Source organism: Abramis brama (assembly GCF_963993115.1).
Source record: "Abramis brama genome assembly, chromosome: 17".
Classification (NCBI taxonomy): Eukaryota; Metazoa; Chordata; class Actinopteri; order Cypriniformes; family Leuciscidae; genus Abramis; species Abramis brama.
In genome coordinates this window covers 31,221,889-31,248,380 of record NC_139979.1, presented here as the reverse complement: position 1 = coordinate 31,248,380, position 26,492 = coordinate 31,221,889, and the positions used below count along the sequence as shown (strand labels likewise).

Sequence of the window (26,492 nt, the reverse complement as noted above, 5' to 3'; positions counted from 1 at the left end):
TAATATTGAGGTAATACATATAAAAACACAAACCAATGTTAAAGGTTATCCCATTTCTTTGAAAATTTACTGCCAGAAACTGCAGTGTTGTGGGATTATTGATTGTTACTGTGAGTGACCACATGCTGACCGTTGCAAGATGGCGGACGCACTGACGTGCCTGGAGTGATCGAGTTTTGAATCTACATATACATCTCTATGGTGTGAACGCCCTTTTAGGGAGGTTAACCAATCAATATCAGCATTGCTCAATTAATATTCATGAGCTAAGCCTTCGCCATAAAAGGATTTGTAATTCCGGGAGATAGGTGCAAGCGTTGTAAAGACAGGATGACAACAATTGTGGTCACACAATTGAAACCTCATACACATTTATTGTTAATGCAGTTATTATATGTTGAAGTATACAAGCATAATAAAATTCATTAAATCGAAATGTATCTATTTAAATAAAACATGAAATAAAAATATTAAAATAAAAAGGATGTATGCAGTTCACTATGGTGTCTGTGGTTTCTGGGTGAGTCACTTTTGATACTTCCTCTCTTGACTATAGTGTCAGCGTGTGAAACATCAGATAAGCGCAGTGTGTGACTGTCCGCGGTGAGAGATGGGAGACCTCCAGTCTTTGCGATTCTTCATCAACTGTCTGGATCAGCAGTCTCTGCCCCGCATCCTGCAGGTCTGCTCTGGGGTTTATTTCCAGGGTATGTTTCATGCTTTTATCCTCTCTGCATATTCTGGATGACACTTTTTCAAAGGGGAAAAAATAAACAAGCAATATACTAAATCCTACGGTTCTTCGTTCAGAGTTTTGTCAAGGGTTTCCATGTCAGTAAATGTATTTTGCATTGTAATTGTTAATTATTCCAGTTTTGTATATTTTAACCATCATCCTTTTGTAAAAATAAGGAACAATAATGTTATCTTTGGAATTGATTTTATTGTTTTTAAGTTTCGGTCCCATTGCACACGAAAACATGAATTCACAGCATGTTTTATCTCAAACAGAAGTGATTTGACATTTGCCAGGCGTGCCATCAAATTAAAATTTATGTTCACACTTCACACTAAAGTATGTTTTGGTGTTATTAAAATGGCTGTGAGGTCCCTTCGACCACAAACAGGACATGACACTTTTTTTTCCCCCATCAAAGTGGTTTACGTTGTGCCCTCCACTATTACTAGTAAATATGTGACTGAATCTGGTTTATATTGTCTGCATTGCATCAAAAAACAATAGCCTATAACGATTGTTTATATAAAGGGGGAACTCAAATCAACTGAAGATTTCTCATGACTGCATAAATCATGCATTAAGTCAGTGGTTGTCAGTAGTTTTCTGTTTGTCAGATTTTAGGTCAAATGGTGAAATCAAAAGTAGTTTGTTATACAAAAATTAAAATCTTGGTTTTGAGAATGAGGGCATGTCTCACGACCCGTCCAGGTTGGCATCTGCCTGTTAGGCTTCTAAAGTGACAGATATATTTGCACTAAAATATTGAGATTGATTAGACGCCTTTGACATCAACAACAAGAAATTAGTGTTTTCTCTTCACTTTTAAAAGATGATAAGCCTGTTTATTTTCCTAACCTAATTATACACTGAATTGTTTGATTTGAATAGTTTGTTTTCCCCTGCTGCAACTGATTTTTTGGGTTGCAAAAGTTGAAATCCACTGCTTTAAATAAAGAGAATATATTTGAGTGAAGTACAATATTAAAAATGAAATAAATAGGCCTTCAAAAATAAAATATAATCAATACCACATAAGGGATTTACTTTCAGAATTCAATGTAATAACTCCCTACGCCATGTTTGACTTTGTTTTAATGCGATCAAATGTTGTCGGAGTAAACTTTTAAAATGAAAGCAGATGGTTATGCAAATAGGACATGATGATGTGTTATTTTCAGGGTCCATATATGAGCTTTCGGGAAGTGAAGTGTGTTTATCTACTGGAGATTTGGTGAAGATCATTGGCCTACAGCTCCTGTCTGTATCTTGTGAGGAGATTGACACTGGAGCTTCATATGAATTGCCTACTGACTATTCAGGTGAGCCTCTAAACAACAGCAATACACACAAACTAGAGTTGATTTAAATAACTTCCTGTATTATTCAACACATGGTTACACCAGCATGAATAACAGCCCAAATGATTAGAGGTAAACTGGGACAGGATTCATGGAGACAGGGATAGCTGCAGGTCGGAGTAATGGGTAATGTGCCGAACAACAGAAACTAAACCCTAACAGGAAATTTCTCAAGCAATTGACCTATTGGTAAGCCCCGCCCCCTTTCACTCAAAAAAAAAGAAAAAAAAAAGCTGTTGAACGAACTTAATTAAATTAAGGAAAACTTTTCCACGAAAATGAATTACATTTTTTCAACAAAATCTAATTTTTTTTTAAATGATTTGTTGTAATTTTGTTGTATGAACTTAAATTCATTTAGTCATTCCTGCTAGATAAAGTTTTGTCAGGTTGACTACATTTAATTTTTGCCCAGCCTAAAATCACCAACATTATAATTTTAGCTAATTTGACTCTACAGTTATTTCCAATGATAGAAGCTATTAGTATTGATTTTAATTAAAACCACCTATCACAGAGTAATATTGAATATTACTTATGCAGGTCTGCGAAAGAGGGTTAATTCATGTGTAGTGTATACTGAGTGCCCACAGCCCTAAACTAAACACAGTTGCCACTCTTCTGCATAATGGTAACCACAAAATTCAAAAACATTACAGAAAGTCCTCTAAGATTCTAACATAACTGAATATTAAACACTAACATTAACTAGCAACATCTTTCCATTTACAGAAAAACACATAAAATAACACTTTAATCCCTTAATTTACCGTCCTAATGCAGTCCCTTGCAAAGCATGCTGGGAACTACAGATCCACTGCCTAGTTAGTTGTCAACAAAAATGATTCATGTAGTTTTCACACAAATTAAGTAAGTAAACTTCAGTTTTAAATATATTAGGTTGATTGAACACAATTAAATTAAGTTGTGACAAAATATTAAACAATTGTGTTACTTTTGCTTATTTTAATTAATTAAATTTAACAAGAGGCAAAAATTCATTTTTTGAGTGTTGTTACTGTTTCAAACTCAGACAAATGGAGTTGCCAACTGTCATTCAATGACAGCTATCAGTGTGAAAACCTCGTGACAAAAGTCACATGATCTTTATAAGTTATTATACTTATATAATATATACTAGTATAATTATATACTTATATAATTTATATACTCTCTCGCCGAGGAGCATTCATGTGGTGCTTAAATATGCCATGGATGGATGGACAGAAGATTTTAAAATAAATATGGTGGGTAACAAGATTAATTTGGAAGCGAGGGTTTACAGATCTCAATGCAAACGGGAGAAACCTCATGTTGCGGTCGTAGATGACAACATCCAGGATCAACACTGTTCATGTACCGCAGGGTAAAATTAAATTAATTTACATTTAACCCGTTTGATATATAGAGGCACTGAATTGTAGACCAGTCTGTACATGACTTGAGAACAGTTAGCTATTTAGGTTTGTACGTTAGCATGGACTCATTAACTTTAATTGTAACTTAGAATGAACATTTTCGTCTTCATTGGGATTGGGGTTGAATCCTTAGGGAACCAGGTTAATGCGCCCACATCATTGGATTAATACACAGCTTAATCCAAAGCAGACATTTTGCTCCGTCTTGTTTGGGTTTAGAAAATGGAATAAAATAAATCCCATCAGGATACCTGGAATCAGTGTTACCAGTACCCCAGGCACATCGTTTTACCATTTTTGTAGCATAAACACCATCAAACCGGTGAGAGCTTCGGATCTTCCAATGTTTCTCTATGGCGCTGAAACCTAAAGATGTCCGAGTTCCCCGTGCAACTGATACTCAACTGCCATTGGCTCATCTGCGTTCGAGGGGAGGGGCTTACCTATAGGTCAATTGTAAGACCTTTCGGCATGCCAATTACTCCAACCTACAGATACCCACACTTGTCTCTCCATGAATAAGTCATGATGCTAGTTCTTCAACTTAAGCTCAAGGTGGCTGTTGTCCTATAGGGAATTAATTTCTAAACCAAAAGTTAGGGCAAGTTGATTGATTTTCCCACACTGTGAATCTCTCTAGGCCAGTTCAGACTCGTCGCTGAGGACCTCCCGTACAACACAATAGAGGAAATTGTGGGTCTGTGTCCTGTTGGAGTGGACGCCTGTGGCTCCTTCATCTTCACAAGCAGAGAGGAGTTGACTATAGACAACTTCACGGTTCCCGCAGGAAAAGAGTTGACCCTACTTTCAGTGGAGGCCGCTGACGATGGAGAAAGACTTGCACGCTGTCATGTGCTGGGGCAGAACAAGGCGTCTGCAGAAATGCTCCTTCCTCTATCCCTCAAAGGAGAGTTTTACGAGTACGAAAGTGACCGTGGTTTCACTCTACAGGAAATCATGTCGTCAGCCAGGCTGAGCTGCCGGCGCTTCCGCAGCACGAATATGAAGAACTGTGGAGCCTTGATGGTTTTCAGCCCGGTGTATGAAATTAGCGCCATTATGCATAGTAAGTACAACAGTGTTACTTTACTTTAGAAATCTTGGTTACACTTTATTTTAAGGTGTCATTGTTACAGTGTAATTATATATGTAAGTACTGAGTAATAATTAACTACATGTACTTACTATAGGGGTAGGATTAGGATTTGGTTGAGGGCTATTTGCATGTAATTATGCAAAATTTACTGTTATTACTATGGTAAGTACATGTAACATACGTAACAAAGACGCTGTAAAATAAAGTGTTGCTGAAATCTTTGTCAAGTCCTTTTTCCTCTGACATGGTGCTGGTGCCAAAGCCAGATATGTAACTGTCCAGAACACAGAGTGCTGCAGTTTTGACATATGTTTTGTAGTTTAGTTTAGTTTAGTTTAGTAGTTTATTTGTAGTGTAGTGACAAACCCCCCTTACTTAAGGCCAATAGAAGACTTAATAGACTTAATAGACTTAAGGCCAATAGAAGCAGAAGTGCCAAAATCCAAACTCATTTCCAGGTTTTTGGCATACAAAAATACGTCATCCTCCCACTACAGGAAAGGTAGTTGTGGGCCAGAAAAATTGGCTCCGCACTTACCCACAAAACCTTCTGGTCTCGAATAAGGAACTGCAAGTGTTTTCTAAAAAGCTGCAACTCAATCTAGCAAGAATGAAGCAAAAATAACTAGATTACACAAAACAGATTCCTTGCATTAAAACAAATACTATAACTACCAAGATAATTCACTCATTAATATGAATGGGAGAAAATGCAGCATGCACAAATTCTATCTTATTAAAAAAGAGCCAATCTTTTAAGAAGCTCCGGTTCCCATAGAAAAAGTTGTCCTATTGGGACTGCACATGTGCATTGGCTGGACTTGCTTGCTAATTGAGGATAAATATTTATGGGATAGTGCATGTCAGATTTTTCTTTGTTGTTATTGCTGATTTTGCAATATGTTCTTTAAATGTGGATTTGGCAAGCAATTTTTGAGATTCTGATATTACCCAATTCAAGTAAATAGGAATTGGTCTTGCATTCCCTTCCCTTCCTCTTTCCTCCCTTTGATTATAATCAATGAAGCATTCTGAACTGAAAATGAGTTGCAATTAATTTAGTTATATCTTTCAACGTTGCATCAAAAGCATTTTGTGATTTCATTAAATTATTTTTGAGGCTAATACATGTACTCAAAACTGAAGCACTCATAAAGTCTAATGAAATAATAATAAATGTAGTAATGTGATCAATTCCTGTACATCACTGATTGGCACGTTAGTGGAAGCATTGGCCGGTTCCAAGAGGGGTTTGCAACACCCCAACACCAATAAGGGCTTTTGCACCGGCTAGTTCTAGGAAGTAGACACCGGGGTGGTTCCCCGAGAGCTAACCCTTAGGAACATTTTCCTGGTTGCATTCGCACCACTAGTAGGAACTCTGAAGTGACATAAGCCGTGATGGTTGTTGTGACTTTTATTTTGATGACGCTGAGAACGCCAGAGCCTGAACACACAGCGCTCGCATTCTCTGTGTTCATTAGTTTACGATCTGTCTAACAGTCCTGTCTAATACATTATTAGATAGAACTGTTATACATAGAAAGTAGACAGTATATGAAAAGTTAGTAGCGTATGCCATGTAGTTGATATCCAATGTTGCTAACTGAGCAGAAATACATATAATGTTTCTCTTGGTCCCCTCAAAGTTGCGTTGGATTTTCTCCTTGGCGTAAAGGTTAAGAGGTCCATCTATCACTGTTTTCCATGTTCGTAGAGTTAGTTTCTGGAGTAAATATATAGGCTATAATCTGTGTGTTTACACAGCTTTTTAAAAAATGGCGGGTGCTGGTGTTTCGTGTGTGTCGGCCAATCAGCGTCACTAACGTCACTTGCAGTTCCTATAGTGCAGGTTTAGACCCGACTCTGAAGTAGGAGCTACATTAGCTCCTCCAAAAGGAGTTCCTAGAACTAAAACCGTTCCTAGTTTCTGCGGTGCGGATGCGCCAAAATCCTGGTACTTCAGCCAATAGTTCTAGGAACTATGAAAAGGTTCCTCCGGTGCGAAAGCCCCTAATGAGAACCACCATGTTGGTGGAAAAAGGCAATCAGCTGTCACTCAATCCTGCTCCTGGAGGTCCACCTTCCATCGCCTACCTAATCAAACACATTAGAGCCAGCTACTCAACTACAGGCTGGCGTGTTGAGCTGGACTCCTCCAGGAGTGGAAGGGAGCAGGGGTGTCCAATCCTCCTCCTGGAGGGCCACTATGCTGCAAAGTTTAGCTCCAATCCTAATTAAAACACCTGAACCAGCCAAGCAAAGTCTTGACGATTACTCGAAACATTTAGGCATGTGAGTTTGGGCAAGTTGGATCTAAACTCTGAAACATTGGCCCTCCAGGAGCAGATTTGGGAACCCCTGTCATACAGGCTTGATACATGAAAATGGTCCTGGAATAAATGATTGTTAATGATTTTTACATTTAGTGAGGAAGAACGTGGTCAAGTTCCCCTCCAGCCTGGAAGTGGATGTCCAGGACGTGACAGAAAAGTTACAGGATTTAGTGTTCATAACTCCGCTATCACTGACTGAAGTTGCAAGTCAGTCAAAGGAGTCCTTCCCCACTATGGCAGAGATCCTTGAAAGCCCAGAAGGCGATCCGTTTTTTAATAGCAGCTGGTTCAAAGAACTGCAAAGTGGAAGGCAACTCGTGTTGCACGAGTGTGGCCACACAACATTCATATTAGCCTCGACTCCAAAGGGAAAGAAGGGGAAACAGTACTACTTCATCTCAGAGAGGTATGGTGGACGAATGAGAAGAAGGGCCCGGGAATTCGGATCAGTGTACGAGCTATACTTGGCATCCTGTCAGTCTCCAGGTTTGAAAGTTAGCGTGACTCGGCACTCCGAGGCGGAAGAGGAAGAGGGAATTCCTGCGCTCAGCGTTGGTGAGCAGCTAGAAGTGATAAGGATGGATGGACTCAAGGATAAATCTGGAGCTGCTCAGAAAGTAGAAAGTCTAATTTGTAAACGGACTATGGAAGTGGACGACGAGGATGAAGAAGAAGATGAGGAAGACAACAGTGAGGAAATCTCTCTGCCACTGTTTATGGCAGGTCACTTTGTGGAAAAGCTGTCAGACAACAAGAAGTATAAGCTAACTGATTTAATGAAGAGCTCTTTGCCTCTGGATGTCAAAGTGGTGACTCGGGATAAAGACCTAGAGAAAGATCCCCTGATGGGGTTAACAGCACTTAAGCTTGAGGAGACTTTCACAGAGACCATAGTATTGGCAAGCCTATCCAATAAACCAGATTTGTGTTTTGAGTTGCCAGTACGTTGGTTACAAATGTCTCTCTGTTTCACCTCTGATAATCTGCCGTGGTCCAGTGATGAACTCCCAGACCTTCATATAGAGACGGTCACTGAGGTGACCGAGAAATTCTACTATGAATATCACAAACTCGTAAGCAAAAATGAGGAACCCCCTCCTCGTCCACCAAAGCGGAAACCATCCAATTCAAAACCACCTAAGAAGTCCCCCAAGCCTAAAAATGTATTACCAAATGAAAGTAGCAATGTGACCCAACAACTGGACGACCTCTCGCTTCATCAGACAAAGGGTAAACGGGCCCCTGCTCCACCTCCGCCAGACGATGTAAGAACAAAGCTTTATTCACCCAACTAAAACAGAAATGTAGGAATCAGACAGTAATGGTTTTGTTCTGAGTCACATTCTGAGATAAGCTACTACAGGATTATCTATTAAAGCATTTGCCAAATTTCCCTTTGTGGTTAATGTTTATGATGAGATGGAAAAATCGATAGCTCACATACTTCCATGGTCAAGTTAACAAGCACAGTAATCAAATCTATTTAAAGGAATAGTTCACCCAAAAATGTAATCATCTTGTCCAAAATCCATATTACTTTTTTTCTGTGAAAAAAGTTCTGCTGAATTATTAACATGCTCTTTGCTTTACAATGAAAGTGTTTGGGGATGGATGCTGTCAAACTCCAAAAATGACAAAGCACCATACAGTATTGTCAGTGTTCGAGTGGTCTCAAAACTCTTTTCAGTTTCAATATCAATAATTAAACCTGATTATATGTTTATTTATTTATTTATTTAGAAACTTTAGTTATTCATTACTTACTCATACATGTCCACAGAAAATTATGTTGTGAATACATTTTTGGTAGAATTGAGAACATCATCTCCACTGCATTATAGACGAAGAAAGACATTTCTACACAAAGAATGTAATGTAAGATGTAACAAAGCAATTCATAATTACATTTTGTCAGTGGCAGAAATTAAGTTTTTCATTAGGGGATGATATTCGCCCCCTTAAATTGATTCCCAGGGGCATTTGTACCTTTAAGGGCACATGGCATGAGTCAATTGAAATCATCTTTTCAATCTTTGCAAAAAGCTGCATTTGAAGTGGCATTTAGATGTATTTACATAGACTATTTATTGCAGTTCAGAGGGCAAGGGTGCATTTTCACAGCGACTACAAATGCATTGATTAATGTAAGAGATTGTTTTAAATAAAATTTTAATTAGAAAATATGAAATGATGGGGAAAAAAAGAGAACAGCCACAATTTTTTTTTAAATTTTTTAAATTGCAGCCGGTTCTAAGAACTACAAAGGAAATCATTCATTCAGGAATGAAGCAAGCGACGGGCTTGTCATTGATTAATTCACTAAACTATTCTGTTAAAAATGGAGACAAAGTTCAGATAAGGCTAGGGAAGGCATTGCACGAATTGTATTGACCACTTTTACGGTGCTCTTACGTCATTGGAGCATGTCATTCATAATGGTATTAAAAAATGCATGTTTGGAACAACATGAAGGTGAGAAAATTATGATCGAGTTTTCATTTTTGGGTAAACTATTCATTTTTCTCCTAAGATGGTAAAAACATAAATCAGCCCTTGTATGGTAACCATGCGCTTATGAATACTGAACAGGAAAAAATAGCATCGTGTTCCTCTTTTCTTATTTGTTAAGCTGACTCAGAGGCTTATAAACTTGACTCTTTTTTCCTGTGACACTCCCAGACTCCAGACCAGCCCCCTCCACTCTTGCCTAGGAAAAGCTTATCAACAGCAGAGAGCATCAGTATGCCCAATATGTACGTGAAAGGGCCCACGAAGGCACGAAATGCAGGTTGGTTTGTCTTTACATTTAGATATTTGATATTTTCATGATTTTTAACATCTTTGAACAGCAATGACCCAAAACCAGGGAGCGAAAATATGTAGATTTTAATCTATTCTTTTCTTTCCTTCCACCAAAAACAAAAAAGCAAGGAGACTCTCTGACTCTGACCACGACTATGAGTCTATCGAGGACACATTTAACCACCCCCATGAAAGCCTTTTCTATTAGAACAAGGACACTTTGTATTCATGTTAACAAAGGAATATAGCTACTGTGTCTTCATAACAAGAAGTGTAACAAACTAAATGTGTAACAAAGAAATCAAACAAAGTTCCAGCCAATATGGAGTCTCCACAGCACAAATACGAAATACTACTCAATGTGTCTAAATACTCAAAGCTGTGCCAATGCAAGGTTTAACAAATATACACTTTAATGTAAATTAGGCAATGTCATTTGTACTGCTTATTCTTTAGTACATGCTGAAATGTAAAGAACAGAATTGCGTTTGTAAATGTGTATGCTTTTTATTAAAAATGACCAAAAAGAACTGAAATATATGGTTATATTTTTTTTTTTGCACTGTTTTCCTTAAACTACATAGATAAGAAATGGGCAGATGTGACAAAGGTAATTAGGCTTCATTGTCTGTTGATCTGAAGTGGTCCTCATCAATGGTGGAGAAAATGTGTCCCTCGTTGCTGAGAAAGTCCACAATTTGTCTGTAAACGGGTAAAGAGAAGCGAGAATCAAACAGCAGTTAAAATAACCATTTCGTGACAGATAAGAGACTTCATTTATCTCATTTTTTTTAGTTCTAAGTAAGGAATTGATTCACTTTGAATGTTGGCTTGGGTTGTTTTTTTTTTTTTAGATGGCTTTTGCACAAAACTGTTTTAGTTTAGTGTTAAAAAAAAAAAGGTGTTGACAAGTGTTTGCATATTGTGAGCTGTGAAGCATTTGGTAGGAAATGAGTAAAGTTCACAAGTGAACAACCCTGTGTCTGAATAAGCCTACTTCTGTACATGGTATATAAAAGCTAGGGTTGGCATGGCACTACATTTCAGTAGTCGGTACCAATACCAGTCAAATGACACTGTTCTCGGTACCAATTTCGGTATCATAGCAAAAAAATATATTTTTTAACTATTTGAAAATTAAAAACATTAAATCAATTATGTTAGTTCATTTTTAATACTATTAATGATCTTAAGTAAATAATTCATAAAAAAAAAAAATATATATATATATATATAAAATGCAAGGCAATAAAATAACCACTTTTATTTAAAGTAGCAAAAAGATTAGACAGAAAATAGGCCTATATTAAAATAATATTAAATAAAAATATATTAATATCAATATATTATTCTTCATTCAGTTCTATACAACATAATCAGATTTAACAGATTTATTTTTTGACCAATTATCAAAATAAAGTAGTCATTCAAAGCTATTATCATCAGAGCATGTGAGCAGATGATCAGGAACAAGAGGATAGCGTCATTTTACCAGCGTTGCCCAGGACGGCAAACAGAAACAAGTCCAGAGAAATTTCACGTCGGCACGTTTTTTGAGCGGACTTATGAAATGTGTCCATAAAAACCTTGTGCAGAAGCTCAAATGTGATGCGTAACACGAGAATGAACCTCATTGGTTCTCGCACATAAAGCGAAAAATGGTGTTGTGGTGTTGTAGCAGAAATAGTAATAGAAATATTTATTTATTTACATTTTTCATCTCAGGGTTCATACAACCTTTTGAGAGTAAAATTCAAGCACTTTAAGGGCTTTCAAGTGCTTCACACCTATTCCAGCACTTCAAATATCTAAATATGATCCCATTTTAATGTTATGATTTGTAAAACTAAAGTTTAAAGATGTAGGAAAATTAGCACTTTGTCACAAACAAACTTTTTTAAATAAAAAAAAAGACATGAAATTACCACTATAACCATTAGATGACGGCAGAGGAGCAGTCAAATTAACTTTTAACATTTGATATTTAAATAAGAGTATAATATTTAATTTTTTCCCTATAAAAATTGGGTCTTTGCACATTATTGTTGTTAAGAAAAAAGTTATTTTTTATCTGCATCTCAATTCAAGCTCAGTGCTTTACAGTCAGATTTCCAATAAACAAACATGTAATATTATTAGTAACTGCACTTATTAATGCAAAATAATAGTAATTTTACGATTACATTAACTTTTACAAAGTTATTAATTCATTTACGAATAAGATTCCCCCCCAGCACTACCAAACCTGTAGAACTTCTGTAGAAAGTGGCATCAGCTCTACTGCACTCAAATGTTACGCCCGCTTCACACATACTCCGTGTGCAGTGTGTATGCGGTGCAGGAGCAGCACGCGATATAGTGCTTTCACATATACTGCGTTTGCAGTGCGTAACTGACCCACGGCTGTACCACAAACACATACTCACTATTTTTATTTCAAATCCAGAAGTTATCAGCAACTTTTATTAAAAAAAAAAAGTTTAGTCAGCATTGCGATTCTCTTTGTACACATATACACTCTTTAAAGGGATAGTTCACCCAAAAATGCTGTCATCATTTACTCTTCCTCAAGTTGTTCCAAACCTGTATGGAAAGAAATATCTTCTTTTGTGTTCAGCAGAAGAAAGAAAGTCATACAGGTTTGGAACAACTTGAGGAAGAGTAAATGATGACAGCATTTTTGGGTGAACTATCCCTTTAATAGACGTATTGTTTAAACACAATTTAAACAAAGTATTATTCAATGCATTACTTCTATATAGATTTATATATTAAGTGGCTCAAGCAAGTGGTAAAATTTTTAACCATGTACTTATTAAAATCGCAAACATTTTAAATTAAAACTTAAAATAGACAAAAACAGCCGATTCTCATGCCTTTTATTTTGCATTTAAATTTTAATACAATAAATCTTGCATGTCACAAATAACTTGTCTTTCCACCTCCACGAATGAGACAAGTGTTGTTCATTATACAGGGTTCCCACACCTTGGTTAACTTCAAATTCAAGGACCTTTCAAGGACTTTCCAGGTCCAATACCCTCAAATTCAAGGACTTAATGTGGGGACACGTTTCAAGTGAGAGCAAGGTTACATCGTGTCACCTTGTTAATACATTGTTACAGTTTTGTGGGCGTGAACGTCATGGCAACGTACAACACAAAGTACCTCACGTGGGAAACACTTAACGTAAAGCGTAAATGCGCGTAAATCAAGCAAGCTAGTAAGCATAGGCCACAAAGTGTTGACGAAATAACACATTAGCAGCCTGGAGGGAATAATATGGAATTTTTTTTTAGAAAACTTCTTGCACAAAATGAATTCAAGCACTTTCAAGGACCTGTATCTATATGTGTTTATTTTCAAAAACTTTCCAGGGCCTTGACATTTTTTTTCCAGATTCACAAACTTTCAAGGATTTCAAAGACCCGTGGGAACCCGCCTTGTTGAGGTAAATTGTAGTTTTCCTTGATTTACCCCGGTCTTAAAGTAAAAAGATGACTGTGACAAATAGTAGTATTTAATTAAATACATTTATGGTGAGATTAGGCCTACTACATTTTATTTAATTAAATGCATTTATGGTGAGATTACCATACCACATTTTCAGGTCAATCTGTGTTCATTTTTGACCACGAAACATGCGCTGTCACTTTAATTCAGCGCGTGCAGCACAGCAAAAATAGACTCGGTGCGGAAACGATCTCTGCACTGCTGTAAACGCACCACACCTGGAACGCATTGCCGGACCGCTTCCAATGTGAAAGCTTGAACCTGTTAACATGGGTGTGAAAAAAAATACGCACCGCATGCGCACTGCAAACGGAGTATGTGTGAAACGGGCGTAAGTCTGGAGCCCTGCCTTATAATCAAACATCTATACTGCATAATGAATGTCTTCTTTACATTGTGTTTGTACTGTGTACTGTTGGCTAACAAAGGGGTTCGAGAGTATTAACTTGGCACCGAGTCTCGATTACTAGTACTTTTGAAAACCCAAGCAGTACGTAAAACCAATACCCAGATGACCTACTGATCTGCCCAAATTCTTAAAGGGATACTTCAGCGATTAGCATAAATCTTTGTATCAGTAGAAACCCGGTAATATTTTCGAATGACCGTGCTTCCCTCCCTCATGTTCCCCTGAGACGAGAGATTTCTGTAGTGTGTGTCTGGAAAAAAAACTCAGATGACGCAAAAATCAGAGGAAAGAGACTCCAGCCAGTAGGAGGAGCTCGTCCCACATGTGTTCAACCCACCCATAGGGGGATCTCACGATAAAACGGCTTTTCAGTTTCGAGTCGACTAGTAGCCTAGTTGTATAATTTCTTCCGATACTGCCCTCTGTAACCGGTAGGCGTGGCTTGGGAGTGTCCTCGTAGGGCAGTAGGGTTGGGCGGTATTACGGTAATATCGTATACCGCGGGGTCTTGAAATAGCAACGGTATCAGTTTCAATACCGTCATTACCGGCACTTATATATAATATATAAATATAATTTATTTAATGCCTAAAAATGCTTATGTGTGGTTGTCATCATGTGACAGTGTGGAGGAGAAAGAGAGAGAGAGAAGGGAGAGGGCAGTAAATACTGATGAGGCAATTTGTAAATTGTGCAATAAAAAGGTGACCGCGAGAGATGGAAACACCTCTAACCTAATGTCGCATCTCTGAAACAACCACCCGAGGATGCATTTTGCCCCGAGTTCATTAAATAAGCGCATTAGTTCATATTTGTTAAAATATTATAATGTTATTTTTTTCATCTATGTTGATAATGAAAAGTGAACAGCACGAGTAAGATGGGATGCATCGGGACTCAGACATTTTGACCACTTAAAAAGTTTCGTTTTGTAAAAGGCCTTTCTTTAAAGTGAATTCCGTTTTGTATAAATTGTATCTTAATTTTAATACATTTTTCATCAACCAATTGCCTGGATTTAATAAATAAGAATCAAATATATAGCAGACAATATAATCATGACATGTCATATGCCGCGGTCACTTGCATTGAAATCTCATCATAAATTAACCGAAACTCAGTGACAGATAGGGCCTATATCTAAATAAAGCTTGAAATATCATTAAACGAAACAATTCAAAACGAAAAGAAATAGGCCACTCGCTGATTATTTAATCCATGATGTGCATTTCTCTCTATGCGCGTTCATACGGAGATGGCGATCGTCAATTTCTTTAAACGAAACAATTCAAAATGAAAAGAAATATAGTAGGCAGCATCTCTGATTAATCCATGATGTGCATTTCTCTCTATAGGCGCGTTCACTACGGAGATGCCGATCGTCAATTTCTTTAAACGAAACAATTCAAAACGAAAAGAAAAAGACTAGCCTATACCTTCTGATTATGTAATCCATGATTTGCATTTCTCTCTCTCTATATATATGCACGTTCACTAGGAGATGGCGATCGTCAACTTAATCTTTGCAGCAGACGCTGACAGAAAAGTTGTATTAATAAAAATCAATGGACGCGTGTCACCGGATTTACAAATGCACTTCTTGCTTGTTGCACGCACACATTTCAAAATAATGAGATATGTTGAAAAAATGTATTAATAATAATAAATCTTTAATAATATTTGATTGAATGTTGAATGTTGTGCTTGTTTAATTTAATAAAATTAATACTTTAATTGTGATAATTAAAATAATTAAATATTATATATTAAGTGTCCCATTTTTACTCATTTATTAATAGTATTTATATCTAGAACCCCCTCAGCACCTGCGGTAAAAAAATTATTTGGCGGCGCCATATTATAACGGCCCACGTATTAAAAATAGTCGTCTAAATCAGGCTCCGGCTCATAATTACATTTAATGCCGCCAGCCGGGCTCGGACACAACGTGCACGGGTTGGGCTTTTATTTTTTTTTTTTTTTTGCCCGATCTGGTATTCAGTTTCTGAACAGTGTAGGCACAAGCCAACAGTTTGGTGACGCTGTCTGAGCCTTATGTCATACTTTTTAATTAGTCACGGTAATACCGTATACCCCGGTAAAATAGGGAGGAGGTTTGACGGTATCAAAATTTGGATACCGCCCAAGCCTATAGGGCAGCGAAGCAAGTGCATTCTGGGAGTTGTCTTTCATCCACATGAGGCAAAAATACATTTACTGGCTTTTCTCAGTCTAGAAGGCACCAGCTTCTAAAATAATTTCACATTTCTACTACATAAATGACCCAATTTAAATACACATTCATCTTTCCAGCAGTGAAATATCCCTTTAAGTGCATTTGAGGCCTAGGATGAGAATTTCTCATATTAGTAAACTGCAGGAAACGGTACTTTATTAACAGTTGATAAAATTCATGTGATTTTTCACACATAGCTTGTTAAATAGGTTAACAGCTCAGTACGAGAAAATGTCACATCACAGTTTAATTTCCATTTTTGCCACTTTCCATTTGCTAACAAATCTTTACACACACACATGCATTTTTCTGGCACGAATATACCGCAAGACGTGCAAAAAAACATTCGCTTCTCTGCTTAAGCACATTGAGATGAGAATTTATTTGAAATCTTACTTTAATAAGTGTAAGCATGAACATGCAAACAAATCATCAATAGTGGGTTCCCTTTTGTGGTCATTAAAGGAGTCTTGAACTGGATCATTTTATTATTGTATAATGTTTCCTGGGGTGCACTTATAATGTTAGTATGATTTTTACAGCAAAATTTTTCATAATTTAGAAATAAAAGGCATTTTTCCAAGCCTGATTTTAGCCTCTGATTTGAACGCTCTATTTGAAGGGGTGTGTCTGAGTGAGACTTCAGTGTAAACGCCCACTGCTGTGATTGGCTGCTGTGAGACTTCAGTGTAAACGCCCACTGCTGTGAAACTTCAGTGTTAACGCCCGCTGGCTGTGATTGGCTGCTGTGAGACTTCAGTGTAAACGCCCACTGCTGTAATTGGCTGTGGGAATTCAGTGTAAACGCCCACTGCTGTGATTGGCTGCTGTGAAACTTCAGTGTTTACTCCCACTGCTGTGAGACTTCAGTGTAAACGCCCACTGCTGTGATTGGCTGCTGTGAAACTTCAGTGTTTACGCCCGCTGCTGTGATTGGCTGCTGTGAGACTTCAGTGTAAACGCCCACTGCTGTGATTGGCTGTGAGACTTCAGTGTAAACACCCACTGCTGTGATTAGCTGACATGCTTGCATATGAAATAGCTAGTATTACATGTGGAACTCTCTCGAAAACATTTACTACGTTTTTACTATCACAGCTATCGAGATTAACGAATCGTGAAAAGTATTGATCATATATTTAGATCTATTCCATCACCTGAAAGGTTGCAGTGATGAGCATTGAGCAGATGACAGACAGTCTGTTGATCGCGTGAATGAAGAGATTTCATCATCGCAACGCAATGTCTGCACTCTCACGAATACTTTCATCAAATAACACTGCAAATACAATGTAAATACAGTAACAGCATCATTGATTTCATAACGAGTTTTGGCATGTGTCCAGATAAACTTGTGCTGTGTGATTGACAGCTCGGGCGAGATTCTTTGACTGCTTTCTGTGTATAATTTAATCACAGTTTAAATAAGGTTATTTTCATCATACTAAGAGAAACGACGTGAAGTTGATAGTTTAGTCACTGGCTTGATTTACTAATGCATAAACAGTATTCAACGATTTTAAGAGATAATCTGTCTGAACTTGAATAATTATACATCAGAAATCACTGATCACAGATATACATAATTAGTTCCATTTTCGTGGTGTTTGCTGGCAGAAACAAAAAACACTATCCTAGCATTAGGATCGTTTGGAAGGTAACGGTGTCGATCTTTTCTCGTTCTCATGTCACTATTCACTAACGCTCCAGTGGGCGGCACTAAAGACCAGTGGTGTAGACGTAGGCATTGATATTCTTCTGCAAAGGCGGTCTTTCGCTGCTCTGTGACGTCATAAGTCTCCACTTTTTAGATCCTGTCGTTTTCTGACCTTGGTTTCAATAAAAAGCAGTTTTTGGAATAACAAGGAAGTTCTGAGTTTTGAAACTTACAGGGTACTTTTATAGTATAACGAACTCTTAACGGTCAAACTGTCGTAACTCTTGTTTCCGTCTAAGAGGTCCTAAATCAAAATAACAGCCACACAGCCAGGGTCCGTGCTGTAGAGGACTAATAATGAATGATTAATAATACATTTTCCTAATATGAATGTAAATATGTACAAATTATTGCACAGCATTATCTTATCTACTGTTATCTTGAGATAAAGATATTTGAAATGGTACAAGATGGAGCCAGATACATCATCAGCCATCAAAATAACCAGTTTCATAGCAACATTCAAAACTGAGCTGTGCCAGACTATTTTTAGATGATGTGGTGATCTGTGCTTAAGTGCTTTGTGTGGCCAGTTCTTTTAATAACCTGAAGATGCCTTCCGGGTGCGCACATACAGTGAGGAAAATAAGTATTTGAACACCCTGCTATTTTGCAAGTTCTCCCACTTAGAAATCATGGAGGGGTCTGAAATTGTCATCGTAGGTGCATGTCCACTGTGAGAGACATAATCTAAAAAAAAAAAATCCAGAAATCACAATGTATGATTTTTTAACTATTTATTTGTATGATACAGCTGCAAATAAGTATTTTATGTTGCCAGTATCAAGTTCTCTTTCGCTGTAGAACGAACACACATGTATGCCAAAATGAACACACTGCCTGTGAATGTCCTGACTGTGACACACAGAAAGACTCGCGCTAACATCGTGCGTGTGCACAAAACAGCATGCCAGAATAGTTCTCTTTCGAGCTTGAACGAACAATAACACACACAATTATGCCAAAATGTCTTTTTGTCGAGTATCTTCATAACATAAGAGTAGTCTTATGATGAACGTGAAGAGTTGTGACTCGTGAAAGATTGAGGCACGTGTGAGATCCGCGTCTCTCTGACAGCAGCGGCTGGTCTTAAAAGGACAGTACACAGTAGCCACTAATTATATCTGTCGCTAAAGTTAATCAAAGAACAAAGGGAACAGAGAAAAACACTCACTGCTCTTGACTAAATAACTTTTTTCTTTAGGCAGATTATCACTAATCTGTGTGTGGATTTATTTTCCTTGAGAACCAAGCAAGTTGACTCATGAAACCATTTGTTTATTATATCGCATATCGCAATCTCAATCTTGACCTCAATTATCGCAATATGACATTTTCCCCAAATCGTGCAGCCCTAGTTAACAGTGGACGTGATCAACCTCTTATAAAGTATTGAACATTTGCTAATATATCTAGTTCCCATATTCTCAATATTACAAAACTGCAAAAAAAAGGGCTAAAGTCTAGATCGTCATATAATCCTGGGTATTTCAATGCCTTAAGTTTATAATCCAAAAAGGGCTCATTTGCATATTCATAGAACTGCATATACTAAATGAGGCAAGGGTGTCGAGTTACATTCAAGCTATTTTAAAGTATCACAAAAAAAATATGTGAGAATTTATTTTTATTTTTTAAAATGTCATTTTGATGATCAAAGACGAGTTTTAAGGGATAAAATGACTGACTAGAGGGGTCTTTAACTGAATACATCTTATTTGTATGAACATCTAGAAAAGTTTTTCCTTGCACCACATTATCACAATGATGACATTTAAACATCTCTTTGGTTTATCCGCTAAACAATTGCTTCCACGTGATTTATAACGGTGAACTAATGTGTCCGCTTAAGATGTGCTGCTCTCATCAATGGAAAATCTGGAAATGTATCTCCCAACAAATCATCACTCTGTAAAATACTATGATAACTTTGTTAAAGACAAATCCTGAAATACCATTTCTATCCCAGAACAGACAAGGAAACAAATTATTGAGTTTCAAGTTGTATGAAAATGGGAGCTCAAGTTCATGAAATAAAAAATTAAGCTTCCTATGACAGGCAAAAGAGGAAGCCCTTCAGAGAAATGTAAGGATGTGCTATTCTCACAGCTCATTCGGGTAACCAGAAGAGAAACGGAAACTAAGAAAGAGGAAGAGAGAGGTAAAATCTTTTCTTTTGGGTCAAGGTCCACTACAAAAGCTCTTTATAGACACATCTCAGGAGGAGAAGTTTGTACCTGATAACACTGACGCTCATGCTGTTCAGCTTCTGCTTGAGGTCTTGCATGCTGATGCCTTGAGGCTCATGACAACTCTTGATCAGACCCAAAACCTGCACAAAACCACAACTCAACATCAGCAAAACACAACTCTAAACTACAGTCAAAAAGGGCACAGACAATGAAAAAGAATAGCAGAGAGTTGCAAGATCAAATGATCTATTGTGGAAGAAAGAGACAAAATAATGTCTGATAAGATAACTATTTAAAATATATGTTATTGTTTCAAACACGTCATCATCACATACAAATACATTACGTAATGTAACTTGCACAATGAGGCACTTTGACTCACCTGGTTCTGGTTGGCACTCAAACCATTGACTAGCATACTAGCACCAGAATAGCTCCCTGCAGACCCTGTGCTAGCCATGCTAGTATGAGACACGGCAATCGTGTTCATCCCTCCGCCCCTTCCCTATGAAGAAAGAGCATCTATTATCAAACACAATCTAAACAAAACCATTAATGACATAGTGAGAGACATACTGGCCAGATTGATCACGGTCAAAAAGAGATAATTTACTGTATAACGTCAGAATGTGAATGAAGAAGTCAAAAGTATGACTGTACAATTAATCAAATCATGTTATAGACTAGTGTCTGAGAACATTATAGCGCAAAAAGACATGTGCTTGTCAGTTTGGTCTACTACACACTCAAGCAAGCGTGCAGCTAATAGCATTCTGAGAATTATCCAGCCGGCAACTAAATGTATACATCAAATCTCTCAGTAAAGCCATAAAGGTTTATATTATTATTATTATTATTATTATTATTATTATTGTTGTACTTCACAAAGTAATAATATTTTTTTAATGAAACACCAGACCATTTGTAACCATGTTTTAATTTAAAAAGTAAACCTGAGTGCAGAAAAAATTAAAAATAAATAAAATAAATAATAATAATAAATCATCATCAAGGTAACACTTCAGTTTAGGGTCCAATTCTTACTAACCAGTAGCTTATTAGCATGCATATTACTAAGATATTCACTGTTTATTACTTATAAAGCACATTTTAATGCCTTATTCTGCATGACCATATTCTGCATACCTTAATCCACCCCAATACCTAAACTTAACAACTACCTTACTGACTACTAATAAGCAGTAATTCATATGAGCAAAATCATATTTCAAACCAAAAATCTAATTTGTTAAAAAGTCATTTAATTACATATTAAAAATTAATTACACTTAAAATATTATGAATTCATTTGATTACCACCGTTTTTGAGAATAATTTTGTATTAACTCAAAAAAACAAAAAATTCAGAAAAATTTTGACTATTTATTTTAAATAAATCAAATGTTTCTTAGGGCCCATATTGTTACAATTTTAATAAATTATTAAATTGCAAAGATTTTATGAATTCATATGATTAAACATTCCTTTTAATTATTAATTTGTTTAAAGCCCAATCCAGAAGAATTAAAACTGAAAACACAGAATTTGGGAAACAATAAAATAGGGCCCTAATTATTATACTATATTATATTATGTCTGTCAGTTCCAGTGTGTATATTATAAATGATTTGAGAATGTTCCAGAGGGCATCTTAAAGGAGAACTCCGGTCAATTTTAACATTGAGCTCATTTTTTTGTAAATTTGGAGTGCTGTCAGTACAGAGAACAACGACAAAAATCGGTGTTGCCTACACCGTGTTATCCTCTTTTTAAAGTGTGCACCCTGTTGACTTCAATGGGGCAAGTTTTAAACCTGCTTTTAGCCTCTTAACATCCTTGATGTGTCATTACAAGTGCACAGCCAATGTGAGTGATTCCTTCAGAGTGAACACGAGTGAATCTGACTGCAGTAGATGTGAAAGATATTAGGGTTGTGCCGATAGACGATAGTATCGTGTATCGACGATAGACAGAGATATCGCCGATGGCAGATGCCTTTGACGATATCAATACGATAATTGGCTCGTTTTCCCATTAATGTATTAAATCATCATTATTATTATTATTATTATTATTATTATTATTATGAAGCTAGTATAGTTATTAAATTAATTAGGAACTACAATTATATTTGCCTTGCCTAAATTCATAACGACATCACCACATAACCACACTTGCGACATCACCACACCACACTTGCGACATCACCGACGCGCGCGTATGAGGACTCCTCAAAGAAAATGTTTTTAAAACAGACTAAAAAAACTACATCCCACAACGAAATTTAATTGCAAGGTGATCCATTCACAAATTGTCAAGAGTGCTTGTTTTAACAGACGCATATTCTTATACAGAGCCAAGATGAAGACGCGGCATCGTTGTTCGTCAGTATTTTGTTTCCATAGCACATTAACAAAATATTTAATGACACTAATAACACTAAAAACAATACAATTACAAAATATTAATTATAGCCTAATAATATCAATAAAATTAAACAGGCCGCCTAGGCCTAATAAAAGTCTTTAGTTCACGAAGCATATCTGTGAAACTCTGCCATCTGTGAAAATCACAAGCAACTTCAAACTTGTTTAACAAGAAATATTCTTCAAATTTTTTCACTGTCAATAATGTAAGTCCACAAGAGAAATATTAAGCCAGTAAATTGATAGTTGCTGTACCGTTATATCCACCGTCGTCTCTGAGAGAACGCGCCGTTAATGCAGCGAAAGCTCAGTCCGTTTCTGCTTTCATTTTCAGGGAATGAGCGCGTTTACATGCACGTTATTAACTCGATTATGCTAAATAAACAGACAATGTGTGTGGTCATGTAAACGCATTAACCCGTTTTCCTTTATCAGAGTCAAGTCATAGGTTTAAGTATAACCGATCGACTTTTAGATTTTTGCCTCTGATTTCTCCCGGCATTTAAAACCCGCGTTATTTGGGCTTATTGAAGTGCGGTGCGCATAAGTGAAGTGCATCCAGACAGAGAGAGCACTGGTAGGAGGACATATATCGCAGACTGCAACACTTTTTTTTGACCCAAGAAATTAAAACGTGTTCTCATCTCGTGCAGAAGTAGCCTACAGGCAAAATGCTGCATCTGTAACGGCATGAGAGGATAATGTGTGTCCGTAAATTTCCCGCTGACATGTTGAAATACTCTGAGTCAGATACAAGAATGATTAGGATTTTTTTTACCTCACTATACCGGGAAATAACCTGATTTAGCCTATTAATAAACACTCCACCTTTGCTAGCAAAATAGAAAAAAAAAATCTCATATTTAAAACGAAGTAATAAAACAAGCAAATTGATGAGTAAATAAGCAAGTTAATAATCAAATAAGTAAGCCCCGCCCCCCTCACGATAATATCGTGTATCACCGATCTCACAGGCTGACGATAAGACAATATGAAAATGGAGCATATCGCCCAAGCCTAAAAGATATGAATAAAAGTGATGTTATTTCAGCCAGCGCTCATACCTGTATTTACATCCTGTTTTCGGCCGAAGTCCACAGTAGTCGACTGTCGAGTTCATGCGCGTGATCATAGTAACTAAACCTATGCGCGTGAACTCGACAATCGACTACTTTGGACTTCAACCGAAAACAGGAAGTAAATACAGGTATGAGCGCTGGCTGAAATAACATCACTTTTATTCATATCTTTCACATCTACTGCAGTCAGATTCACCGTGTTCACTCTGAAGGAATCACTCACATTGGCTGTGCACTTGTAATGACACATCAAGGATGTTAAGAGGCTAAAAGCAGGTTTAAAACTTGCCCCATTGAAGTCAACAGGGTGCAAACTTTAAAAAGAGGATAACACTGTGTAGGCAACACCGATTTTTGTCGTTGTTCTCTGTACTGACAGCACTCCAAATTTACAAAAAAATGAGCTCAATGTTAAAATTGACCGGAGTTCTCCTTTAATCTGTGTCTCAGGACCCGATTCTGTGTTTATGTATTTGTACTCATAAAAATGCTCAGTTACCAAAAAAATTTAAACCACGAAGTGTGTGTACAGTATAGTGATTGTGTTCAGACAAAAATACAGACAACAAAACAAACAGAGATATGGAGATATCAGGGATTAAAAATGTCTATGAAGTAAATGCATCTAGTTAACAGAATATTAAGCATAAATTCAATATTTACGCCTGTTTAGCCGCTGTGAGCGAGCATAGACCCTTTCTCATAGACAGTCGCTGAAAGGTTTGTATTTGCACGGATGTCAATAGCAAAAACAAAAACAAAAAGCAAAAGTAAAACGAGGAACATATTATTAAAGTTACTTCACAGTAAGGAGAGAGAGAGAAACACAGAGTGTGTGCACTTCTGTTGCATGTGCTTGATTTCTTATCACTCATTACAAAAATAAAAGTATCGGACTTGGAAAAAGTGGTATCGGTACATTCCTAATTAATAATTAAGACTTTTATTACTATTTCAGATATTTAAGACTTTTTTTATGGGACTTAAGACTTAAATTCTTAAAGTAAATTAAGACATTAAGGACCTGCAGGAACCCTGCTTAGATTTTGTTCATACCATCCCTACCATCATCATCATCATCAACAACAACATTTATTTAAACACAATATGAATTGATCCAAAGTGCTGTACAGTGTACAAAGCAGGTCTACAAAAAAAAAAAATAAAAAAAAAAAATACAGGTTTCCAAAAGCTAAAGAATAAAAATACAATTTAAGTAGAGATGCACCGATATGAAATTTCTCAGCCGATACCGATAGCCGATTATTCAGAATGATTTCGGCCGATATCGATAGTTTGTTTTTTCTTATGGATAAAAAAATCTCTCCCAAATAATGCTGCAAACTATTAGGGGTGGAAAGGTACACATCGGTTCATACCTCGATTCAGACATCATGGTTCGGTACAATGGAGGGAAAAGCAAAACAAAAATGTATAAGGAAATTTTTTTTTTTATTGAGCATGTCTCAGAAAATAAATGTCATAAGCCTTGTATTTTTTAAATAAGTTTTATTAATAAAGTAAAGGCGTAGAACCAGTTTATTTGTAGTGCATTGACAATAGTTTTATATAATTAGTTTATTAATTAACACTAACTTTATTCTCATCTGAATTATAAATAATTTATTTCTGTATAAAATAATACTACCATTAAAAACACATTTGCGTTTCTTTTTTAATCAATGTAGAATGTGTGACTTAAAAATAAACAGACTAGTGCTCTGTTTGAGGACAAGAAATGAAAACCAATGCAATGTGATGAATGTCCAAAAGATGGCACCCACAGACTGTTTTTAAATGGGGTTGGATAATTATTTGTGTGTGTGTGTGTGATTTTGGTTGGGTGACAGTTGTAAGTTACAGTTTGACAAGAGTTTACAGTTTGACAAAAGCACAATGTTGTGTTTTATTGCGAATGTACACAAATATAAGTAAACACTTTGCAGTTTGAATGATGTCCTGTATGAACAAAATGACGGAGTATGTTTTTGTTTCCACTGTTCGATCACGCCTGCGCCACAGATAGATAGATAGATAGATAGAGAGAGAGAGAGATAGAGAGAGAGATCGAGAGAGAGATAGAGAGAGAGTAATTGAGCTCCTATCTATTTTTTTTTTTTTAAAGCCAACTAACAAACAGTTGACTTTCCTGAGGTAAATGCAACATAAAGTGATATTGTTCACAAGCAAGTTTCAAGCTTCACAAGTAAAGATACGAATTTCGGTAAGTTGTACTGTAACTTTCTATTTACCTTCTGATATTCATGCATGTTTTCCTAGATATAATTTGTATTAAAGTGTAAGAATAGACTCGCGCCCTGCGCTGCTGCTTGAACGATCTGTCACATCACATTTAAGAGCGTCAAAACGAAAGTGATCGGGTTGATGTGCATCGGATTTATGTCACAAGCTTCAAATCAGAATTGATTTTTGTACATGCACACTGTGCGCACATATAGTTTCTGCTGTTTGCACATACTATTCTCCTACATTGCTTCTTTTCTTTGTTTTAAAGAGACTTTATCTAGAGATATTAATCTATTTCAGGTCCTGATTAGGAGGCGGCGAGCACATGAACCGTTATGCCATGCATTTATATTTATCAAACGGTAAAAATGCCCCTTCCTGCGCCCAAAGTACAGTGTCTGTGGAAGAGAGTATGAAGTGAGGACTGATGGGACGTTGTTCTGATCCACTTCATAGACGATGAGGAGAACTTTAGAATAACGAGTTACTTAAAGGGATAATTCACTTTGAAATTAAATTTTGGTATGTTTTAGCTTACCTCAAGGGCATCCAAGATGTAGGTGTCTTTGTTTCCTAAGACACAAAACGAGCGGTTTGTGTGAGAAAACGAACAGTATTTATATCGTTTTTACCTCTTGTACACAACCACATCCAAGTGATCTGAGGGCGCGCGCGTTCTGGCTTAGTCTGCTTGGATGTGGTTGTGTACAAGAGGTAAAAACGATATAAATACTGTTTGTTTTCTCACACAAACCGCTCGTTTCGTGTCTTAGGCCATCAATGTCTACTTACGATGGGGAATTGTTTAATTTGGACTTCTCTGTGCATGCTCTTTGAGGTGGTGGCCATAGACCTGCATTATATGACTGACAGACAAGAACGGTTTGACCTAAAAATATCAAAATTGAAACTACTGCGGAAACA

At 36.8% G+C, this 26,492-nt stretch overlaps 2 protein-coding genes across 2 annotated transcripts in view; one reads left to right on the top strand and one right to left on the bottom strand.

Annotated features, from left to right (window-relative positions):
- Positions 1-548: 548 nt before the first annotated feature.
- themis2 (thymocyte selection associated family member 2) lies at positions 549-10,279 on the top strand. Its single transcript, XM_084090109.1, has 6 exons — positions 549-707; positions 1,918-2,058; positions 4,156-4,581; positions 7,041-8,212; positions 9,627-9,735; positions 9,875-10,279. Exons 1-6 carry the CDS (start codon positions 611-613, stop codon positions 9,955-9,957), a joined length of 2,028 nt encoding a protein of 675 aa, XP_083946235.1. The 5' UTR covers positions 549-610; the 3' UTR covers positions 9,958-10,279.
- Positions 9,819-26,492, bottom strand: part of rpa2 (replication protein A2) — a 33,799-nt gene continuing 17,125 nt past the window's right edge. Inside the window, exons 7-9 of the mRNA XM_084090115.1 lie at positions 20,199-20,321; positions 19,862-19,956; positions 9,819-10,451 (exon numbers count right to left, since the gene is read on the bottom strand). Coding sequence (XP_083946241.1) covers positions 10,364-10,451; positions 19,862-19,956; positions 20,199-20,321 — 306 coding nt within the window. The 3' untranslated portion in view covers positions 9,819-10,363. The remainder of the gene's footprint in view (positions 10,452-19,861; positions 19,957-20,198; positions 20,322-26,492) is intronic.

Bases quoted from the DNA above. Each gene is read 5' to 3' on its own strand.
- themis2 (XM_084090109.1), top strand. From the start codon at position 611: ATGGGAGACCTCCAGTCTTTGCGATTCTTCATCAACTGTCTGGATCAG. The intron at 2,059-4,155 runs GTGAGCCTCTAA...GAATCTCTCTAG, and splicing joins ATTGCCTACTGACTATTCAG to GCCAGTTCAGACTCGTCGCT. The intron at 8,213-9,626 runs GTAAGAACAAAG...TGACACTCCCAG, and splicing joins CTCCACCTCCGCCAGACGAT to ACTCCAGACCAGCCCCCTCC.